Source organism: Chrysochloris asiatica, unplaced genomic scaffold, assembly GCF_000296735.1.
Source record: "Chrysochloris asiatica unplaced genomic scaffold, ChrAsi1.0 scaffold00047, whole genome shotgun sequence".
NCBI lineage: Eukaryota > Metazoa > Chordata > Mammalia > Afrosoricida > Chrysochloridae > Chrysochloris > Chrysochloris asiatica.
In genome coordinates, this window is record NW_006408565.1 from 2,796,522 (window position 1) to 2,805,854 (window position 9,333).

The window sequence follows — 9,333 nt, forward strand, 5'->3', positions numbered from 1 at the left end:
AAAGGGCTCCTCTGTGTCCTACTGCCCGCGCTCCTAAATTCCCGCTTCAGATCCCACCAGAGCGGGATTGCCCAACCAAAGTGGGTTGCAGACGGGTGTCACCGCAGAGAGGCCCAAGGAGGACAGAGGTCACAGAGCCGCTTGCTTTCTTTAAAAAAACATTTTTTTTCACTTTATTTGTTTTGAGTTTAATTCCATCTGTTGCCCCCCTACCCATAGCACCTGGGGGGCCATTGAATACCCTCCCGAGTCCGTAAAAAGTCACAGTTTGAAAGGGATAAAAAGGGGGCAATCTGGGCCTTGGTCAGACGCTTACACAGCTGACTGCTCCTCGGGCTCGGCATTCTCCGCCAGGTGCAGTTTCTGTCTGTACCAGTCAAGGACTGTGACGCTTGGACCTCAGTAGTCCCTCCTACACCCCGCCCACTTCCCATTCTGCACAGGCTTAGTTACGCTGTGTGCAAAGGGGCGGGGTGAGGGTCTGGGGAGTCGGTGGTCCGAGGCCGCAGTCTCTGCCTGTTATGTTGTCCTTGGCAGGTCGTGTGCTCATCGTTCTTGATTCAGATCTGACCTTCTAGTCACAGGAGCTGGTGGACCCATGAGCCACACCGTAGCAGGTGTGTGTGCGCATGTGTTTGTTGTGTGTGTGCTATTTCCCACTGAGGACTACTAGATGGGGAAGTAATCCAAAATTAGTCAAAACAATTGCTCATTGCTGAGGAAGACAAGCTTTGCCATGATGTCAGCTAGTAAACTTGAAAGGATTTTAATGTATTTTCTGTAACCACCTTATTCCTAATACTTGGGAAATTCCTCTGCACTCCTCTAACTGGGCAATTTGTGCCTAATTCTGACTCAATAGGACTAAAAGGTGTGGATATGTTGGTTGTATGTGAGTAATCTGAGAAGGTAAAGGGGAAGGAAACTGACTCCATCTCTGGCACACACACACACACACACACACACACACACACACACACACACACTGCCTGTAACCCTAGAAAGGATACATGGAATTGCTTAGATCTTCCAGCTGTCAACAGAGAGAAAGGGAGGTTTCTGTCAAGAGGGGTACCAGTTTAAACTCCAGATGCTCTGGGCCATAATCTGCTGGGGATTGAGGGCCCCAGATCTGTTGGATCCATCACCCCCATCTTTTCATTTGGGGGCCAGGAGTTGGCTTGGGAACATGTGCCTCTCCTCCCCACCCCCCACCCCCAATCCCACAGCAACCAAAGCACCCAGCTCTGACCCACATTGCTAAGCAGTTGGTCCAGGTTTCGGTCAGCCATCGTCTTCTTCTGTTCCTCAGGCAGCCCCTCAGTGACTCCGTCTTCCTCCTCCTCTTCTTCCTCCTCCCCACACACATCCAGGCTGAAGTGTAGCCGGGCCAACTTCTCTTGCATCTCCCGCACGTGTTCTAGCTGCTCGAAGGAGCATTCCTTCCCTGGACAGCCCTTGTCTGAGCCGTGGGATCTAGCTTGGGACCCTGCCTCCAGCCCCACCCAAGAGATTACCCTTCCAGCCCTCCCCAGATACCCTCCAGGCTTAGTCCCCTGGACTTACCAAAGGCTTGCAGCCGACCTGAGTGGAAATCATTGAGTAGGTTTAGCAGTCCCCCCTCCATCTCATAGACATCGGTCACCTCAGTCAGGAAAGAGTGTTGCAGTGGGGTGCCTGCTGAGCCGCCCCCACCTCCGGCCAACACTGGGCGGCATTTCTCCTTGCCTACCCTGGGTGGGGTGGGCATGATCATGGTCACAGACTGGGGGAGAGCCAGGCACCCCTGAGGTCTTTTGTGCCATCTCACTATGCATTAATGTGTCTGCCCATCCACCTCCAACATCAGTAGATGTCTTTTCTTCTGACCCTGCACCGGACACTCAGTGTAGTGATTTGGTGGAGGTAAGAAGTCAAAAGAAATCTCTTTCTGACAATGACACTTCTGGAAGGAGGCTGTTATTAGATTCTTGTCTGAGGCCATCATCAGACTCCTGTAAGCCTAGGGAAGTCAATTGTCTACCCGGCATGAGTCAGTTTGTTCCATGGGGCCTAGTACCACTTTATTACCATCAGGACCATTTTGTTGTTAGTTTCCTTCAAGTAGATTCCACCTCATGAAGACCCCATATGTGTCAGAGTAGAACTGCTCCATAGGGTTTTCAAAGTTAGAACCTTTCGAACCAGGCCTGTCTTTTGAGGTGCCTTTAGGTGGGTTCGAAACACCAAGCATTTATACTGTGCCAAACAGAGAATCCTAGAAGTAGATTGTTGTTGTTAAGAGTCAGTTCCGACTCACAGTGACACTGTATAGGCTTTCCATGGTGCAGCTGGTGAGCTTGAACCGCTGACTTTGCAGTTCAAACCAACCTTGCAGTCCAGCACATTAACCCACAGCACCATACCAGGACGCCGTAAATTGATTATTACCGCCAAAATAGAATTTTGGAGATTTAATCTGAGATTTCCAAGGAGCGGTGACTGGTGAAACCCTATACAGGATCGCTATGAGTCAGAACCGATTCCACGGCACTGAACAACAGCAATCTGCAATTCATGTAGTAATGGAACCCTTACCGCCTCTACTGTCTCCTCATAGATAAATGCAGTCATTGCAAAGGTCCATTTCCCTGACCGTCATTTGCTTCCTTTTCACCATTGGCTAGCAGGTATGTTTAATCCCCAAAGTGTGTGGCAATGAATATAGGAAGTTTAAAATGTGCCATGTAATGAGAAAAGCTTAGGCTACAATTGGTATACCGTGGCAGTAATGAGTCACACTCTGATGTGGACTGCCTAATTATATCCTATTTTGTTGTTGTGTGCCAAGTTGGTTCCAAATTCTAATGACTCCAAGACAGAGGAGAATTGCCCACAGGGTCTCTGAGACACATAGCCAAGTCTCTCACATGGTGACTGGTGCATTAGAATGCCCAAACTTTTGGTTAACAGATGAGTGCTTAACCAGTGTGCCACTAGGGTTCTTACATCCAATTTTGTTGTTGTTATTAAATGCCTTCAAGTCAGTCCTGACTCATAATGACCCTGTATAGGGTTTTCAAGAAGCAGCTGATGGGTTTGAACCACTACCAAGGAAGTTCTGAGAACCACAGGTGGTTTGGTGACCCTGTAGTGTCCAGTGCTTATCCTACAGCACCACACCAAAACTCCTATAAACTATTTTACCCCTCCAAAAATAACTGCCTGGTCCCCTTCTACTGAACTGCTTTGAGTTCACCACTGCCCTTAAGATAACCTAGAAGACCCTTCCAGTGTGGCCTCCCACCTGAAAGGCCTTTCAGGTAGGCAGTGTGCAAAGTCACAGGGAAAGACAATGATTTCATTCAAAAAGAATTGAAGAAAAAACCCACACACTGTCTTTGTTGTTAAATGTTGTGGAATCGATTCTGACTCATAACAAACCCTGTTTAGGGTTCCCAAGGAGCTGCTGGTGGGTTTGAACTGTGGTTCACAGTCCAGTGTTGATCCTACAAGGCCATACCAGGACTCTACATTGTTTTTAGTAGAAGACAAACATGGGTGCCTTATAGGATAGGATGCAAATTCCTAGTTATTACATAGATAAATAAAACTGAGCAGAGAAGTCAAATTGTATACCCTGGTTTCCCCTCCCCATATCCTGACCCCTAACACTCCAGGGTCACCAAACCACCTGTGGTTCTCAGAACTTCCTTGGTAGTCTCTTTTGTCCATACAGGTGCCAGGTGGGCCTCTCCTGTCTGCCCAGTAGCTGTGTCTGACTCGCTGCCTTCTCTGAGGTGTAATGATCTGCATCTCTCCCCTCAAACTTGAGGACAGGGACTGGTTTTGAGCATCTCTAAGAAGTTCCCTGAGACATATTTCCAGCTGAGGCCAGCCCAGGGGGGGCATCAATTGTTGCTTAATAATTGAAGACAGGAACACCCACTTGCCTTCCTTTCCACAGGGCTCAGCTAGAAGCTGGGGTCCCTCCCTCCCTGCCTGTGCTCACCTCTTGAATTTGGACCGCTGTTTGGGAGATGGCAGGTGAGGGAGTCCCAGGGCCAAGGAACCACTGTGGCTGGTGGGCACAGGGACCCTGCGTAGTGTGCCTGGGGCCTGCGTTGATTGGGTAAGGCAGGGCTTGGGGCTTCTCTTCTTCTTTTTGTCATCCATTGGGTGCTGGTTGCCTCTCAAGTCCTAAGAGGGATGTAGTCCCATTGAGACAGTTACGGGTCAACCCTTCACCTGGTAACCCCTGAGAACTGCAAAGGAACAGAGCCTTGTGATCTTCTAAAAATCCTCACAACTGTCCTCTCATTGGTACCATGGAGGAGGCAGGGTCAGATGTCAATGCCTGCTTGTGGGGTCATGGATGTGCATTTGAAGGACCTTCCCAGTGTCATTCCAGGTCCCCCTCCTGTCCTCTAGCCTTAACAGGAAAACCGAGGTCCTGTCTGAAAGGGTGGGGTCAGACACTATTATCCTGCTGCTGCTGTTGGGGTTTCCGGTCCCTGAAACCAAGGGCTGGCAGAGGAAATAGGATGCTGGGAGGGAGAGACACGGTGGATTTGAACTGGCAAGAGCCCTCATGAGGATTAGGGGTATTTTAGCTAGGCCCATTGTATTTATTAACTCCCACCTCCCCTAGGCAGACAATGAGAAACCATCAGTAGAGAAAGTGACCAAGTAGAGAGAGTGGCTGGGGGGTACTTGAGAGGCACCAGTGTCTAATAGTAGCCATCAGGAAATGAGTAATAGAGGAAGCCCAGGCACACAGGGCAGAGCTCGGAGTGGCTTTTTCTCCCACAAACACCAGGGAACTACCAGAGTAGTCTGGGACTTGCTTTCGAGCAGCTTCACCCTTCTCTTCCTGCCCAGAAGGTCCCTGCTCCATTTACAAACTGTGAGCCTCAGCTGCTGCCAAAGTGCGGTGGGTGGTTGGCAGCTGGCTGCCTTTGGCCTCCAACAATGGCTGATCTTGTGGCTGGCACTGCCCAGCCATCCCTAGTCCAGCCCTGGCCTCAGTGTTTCCGATCTGCTGCGATCCTCTTCTGGAGGCACAAGGGTCTTCCAGAGTGGATTGCTCCAGGCTGGTGCCATCTGGCCTGACTATTGCACTCTGGGATGGTGGTGGCAGGGGGGGGGGGTGGGGGGTGGGAAGGTGGGGAGGTGGTAGACTGGCATTTAAAGCTGGCTGGCACTGAATGGACCTGGGGGTGTGGTGGAGGGGTGACAGAAGCCACATCACCACCCCTCCCTACAGCAGCTTTTAGGACTCCATACAAGAAAACTAGAGCAGGTGCCCTAGTTTCCCAGGAAGGACTGGGGCAACCCAGCGTCTGCTTCCCACACTAGATCTCTGAAGCCAAGCCAAGTGTCAAATGGATCACTCAGCTCGAGTCTATTCGGAAAGCAAGCCTCAGATCTGTGTCATCCCCACACCCACCCCCCAACCAGGCAACTGACCTGGAGGCTTGGGGTCTGGAGCAATGATGCTTCGGTTCGGTTCCGGTTCCTCCAGCCCTCAGCTCTCTCCTCCCAGGAATCCTGTTCGAGTGAAGCTAAGCTGGCGGGAGGTAATTTGCATTTAAAGGGAAAGTGACTTTCCTTAGAGCTCGGGAGGAGTAAGAGGTGTGGAGCATCCCCACACTTATTAGGCTATTCCTCCTGTCTGCTGGAACTAAGGTGACCCTGTTGGTGTGTGGTGGTACTAGAAAGACATTTTCACTTTTCAATCAGTTTTGTTTGTACAGTCCTTTACAAAATGGTGGTGTCTTTGTCAAAAGAATAGAGAGACAGAGAGAAAAGAGGAGCGCAACCATCTATTGAGTTCCAGGTCCTTTAATAAGCACTTTGTTGTTGTTGTTGTTGTTGTTATGTGCCGTGGAGTTGGTTCCGACTCATAGCGACCCTGTACAGGGTTTCCGAGGCTGTAAATCTTTACGGGAGCAGAAAGCCTCATCTTTCTTCTGGAACAGCTGGTAGTTTCGAGCTGCTGACCCTGAGGTTTGCAGCCCGATTTGTAACCACTACGCTACCAGAGCTCTTTTAATAAACACTTTATGTACATTTAATCCTCATACCAAGTCTGAAGGAAGATGCCGCCATCACCCCTTACTAAAAGGGCCCTACACTCAGCTCCTTCCTTGCAACCAGCCAGAAAATTTGCCAAAAGTAGGTGAGGAGTAGGAAGACTCTGCCACTTCAAAAGGGTGGGTTTTGAGACCCTCTGAGGGAAACATGAAGGTCTGAACCTCAGAGATGTCCTGACCTCATCCAAGAGTGCCTGATTTGTATTTTGTTTTTTACTTTTTATTGTGAACTGAATGAAGGTTAATAGCCAAGATCATCAGCTTTATACTCAACAGCCTGATTTGTTTTTAACGTTGCATCTCCATGGTTTTGGCTGCCATTTAAAAGTATGTCCGTCTTTCTGAGAGTAATACCACTTTCCTGGAGTCCTGGTGTGGCATTGCAGAATAAGTACTGGACTGCTAACTGCAAGGTGGGTGGTTCAAACTCACCGGCTGCTCCTTGGAAACCCTATACAGGGTTGTTATGAGTTGGAACTGACTTGATGGTGGTTAACACCACCACACAACAATAAAAAGTGATGTTTGTTAAGTGCTATTGAGTGGATTCCAACTCATAGTGACTTTGTAGAGGGTTTCTAAGGAATGACTAGTGTTTGAGCTGCCAACCTTGTGGTCCAGTGCTGATCCTACAGTGCCACATTTCTTCTATGGTGAAGTGACAGTCCCCCAGTTCCATTATTTTACTCCCTCCAGACCCCCAGACCTAGACAGAAGTAGGGGAGCACCAGGTCAGAGAGAAGACCTTGAGTTTCCGGTGCCTGATGAGAGCCCAGGAGGGAAACCTGAGCTTTGGAAGCTAGGCTGCTGTGCAGCCAGAGGCCAAAACAGTGGGCAGCTATTTAAAGACCTGGCAGAGACTGTTGACTCAGGTCCCCAGAACACTATCTGATGCCATAGGATGCCCAGCTGTCTCAAGTAACTCCCCCTGGGCAATGTGCACAACCACCTGACTAGAAGAGGAAGTGGCTTCCCTGGGTCTGGGCCTCCAGCTGAGGTGGGGACAGATGGACACTACTTCCTCAAGCACCTACTCAGGACTCTTTTCCATGTATTTGCAGCACCTAGGATGCTCCAGAAGGGGCAACATTCATTCAGGACTTTGTTAATAACCAAGAGGCTGGAGGGAGGGGACTGCACCTTCCTAGCAGAGCAGCAAGAGGGTGGCACCATGGTTCCCTCAGCAAAGTGGAGGACAGGCCAGATGCTTCTCTGAGGTTCCCAGCCTCAGGTGTTTCCTGGGAGGAAACTTTGTTTGGAGCTCCAGGAGTTGGTGCGGCATCTCCACCTCTTTCAGAGGATCATTTACTGGCAGTACGTACAATGATGGTCCTTCATTAGGACCCTGGCCATTAGGGGTATAGCCTCTCTTGGGACAGATTGATCCTATTATTGTGTAGGCTTGGCTATCTATGGGTGCCTTCATGAAGGGAATCTTGGCTATTCATGCCCTTTGTTGGACATTCTTATGTGCCAGGCCAACTCAGGCCCCACAGAGAACAGTATGATGTCTCCATACAGAGGCCTCTGTTCTTAATACCATGCTCAGAGGTGAGTAAATAGAACTGCAAGAAACCATCCAATTTTGAAGTACACAGGGGAAATGGTCCTACAAAGGAATGCATGTCACAGGTACCTGGAGATCCCCTGGGCATCCCTTTGGGTGGGCAAGTCTCAAAGGAGGCTACCCATGGCAGACAGCCCCAGACAGCAGGGCTGTGTCCTGTCAATCTGGAACTGTGTTGGCCTATGCCGGACTCCTTGGTCTCCCTTTCATCACCTTCCCTTGTGGACTTACCAAATCCCTGTTCAAACACCCTCAGCGGCTCTCCTTACCTTCTGGATCAACTTCAAATTCCTTAACCTAGCACAGAGGGGCATCCCCTCCTGTGTATCTCCATCCCCAGGTGAGCCACTTCCCAGTGAAGTTGTCACATTGTTATCTACCTTCTTCCAGTGGAGGAGCTTTGGAAACAAAGGATTAAGGATTGGGCTGCTAACTACAAGGTTAGTACTTCAAACCCACCAATTGCTCTGCAGAAGACAGATGAGCTATTTGTTCCCATTGTCTCAGAAAACTTAAGGAGTTCTATTGTCCTATAGGTCCTGTTGTGGCACTGTGGGTTAATGAGCTTGACTGCAAGGTCCGCGGAAACCCTAGAGTAGTCCCTATGAGCTGGAACGAATTTAACAACATAGGTCACTATGTCAGAATTAACCTAATGGCAGTGACTTGGGTTTTGGTTTTCTGACACAGAAGGCCCTTCCTTCCTGGTACCCAGCCCTCTCCCCTGGCTGTGCCCCACCACTGCCACCCATTTTTTTGTTATAAGAACCTGTATCTCATTAGACTTTGAGACCTAAGGACAGGGACAATTTCTGACTGAGGGTATTCACAGTCCTCTGATGTCTATGAGTTTCAGACGGACTTAGACTTTGTCAAGGGCTCCACCAGATGACTTGCCAAGTCTGTGGTAGGAGAGCAAGTTATAAGGTAACAGGACACTAGGGCAACTCTGAACAGATCCTGAGATCTGCAGCGGTGTGTCTGCTAACCAGCACATGAGCACAGAAGGGACTCGAAGGGCCCAGAAGCACCAAATAACCACACAAGACAGGCAGACATGAGTAAGGCAACAGACTATTTAATGTGGTTTAAAATACACCAAAATCAACCCCCTGGGTGTTGTGAATACCAAAAGGAGTAAATGAGCTGTCAGCACAGCATCAAACAAGTCTGGGTGGCCAGGTGAGAACATGAGTTATGGGGACAGAAGGCAGCCCTCTAAACAGAGCTTGAGGAACAGCCAGGTGTCTAGCTGTCCCTAGGGTGGCCACCTCTGCACTGTGCAAGGCAGGAAGGCTGGAGCAGCAGCTGGACAATCAGCTCAGTAGGCCTTAGCCCTCCCAATAGACACCGGGGCAGCCAGACCTGCCTCATGGTCAGCAGCCGGTGGCAGGAATGGAGGGGAGAAATAACCATTTTTACAGAAATAACATTTTCATACACAAAGTGCCTGAACTCAGCCCATGGTCCAAAACCTCATGGAAAACAAAAGTGCTGCTAACACCTCTCAGAATGTGGTGTACACAGAGCTCTCAGCTGGACAAGTCTCAGTTAGCACAGCCAGGAGCTCTGAGCTAGGCAACACCTATGGTCCCTGGAGGAAAAAACAAGCCAAGAACCCTACACAGAACAGCTCTTGGTCCAAAAACAGAGGTCACATGCATGGTCCCATCTGAGTAATGAAGACACTGC

The 9,333-nt window shown here is 49.6% G+C and overlaps 1 protein-coding gene across 1 annotated transcript; it reads right to left on the reverse strand.

Annotated features, from left to right (window-relative positions):
- Positions 1–171: 171 nt before the first annotated feature.
- CCDC28B (coiled-coil domain containing 28B) lies at positions 172–4,165 on the reverse strand. The gene is made up of 5 exons (XM_006862167.1): positions 3,992–4,165; positions 1,567–1,733; positions 1,257–1,447; positions 1,011–1,033; positions 172–367 (listed from the first exon to the last, which is right to left on the reverse strand). Exons 1-5 carry the CDS (start codon positions 4,153–4,155, stop codon positions 313–315), a joined length of 600 nt encoding a protein of 199 aa, XP_006862229.1. The 5' UTR covers positions 4,156–4,165; the 3' UTR covers positions 172–312.
- Between the last annotated feature and the right edge of the window lie 5,168 nt (positions 4,166–9,333).

Bases quoted from the DNA above. Each gene is read 5' to 3' on its own strand.
- CCDC28B (XM_006862167.1), bottom strand. From the start codon at position 4,155: ATGGATGACAAAAAGAAGAAGAGAAGCCCCAAGCCCTGCCTTACCCAA. The intron at 1,448-1,566 runs GTAAGTCCAGGG...AGGGCTGTCCAG, and splicing joins AGGTCGGCTGCAAGCCTTTG to GGAAGGAATGCTCCTTCGAG. The intron at 1,034-1,256 runs GTGGGTCAGAGC...CTCTGTTGACAG, and splicing joins TGGACCAACTGCTTAGCAAT to CTGGAAGATCTAAGCAATTC.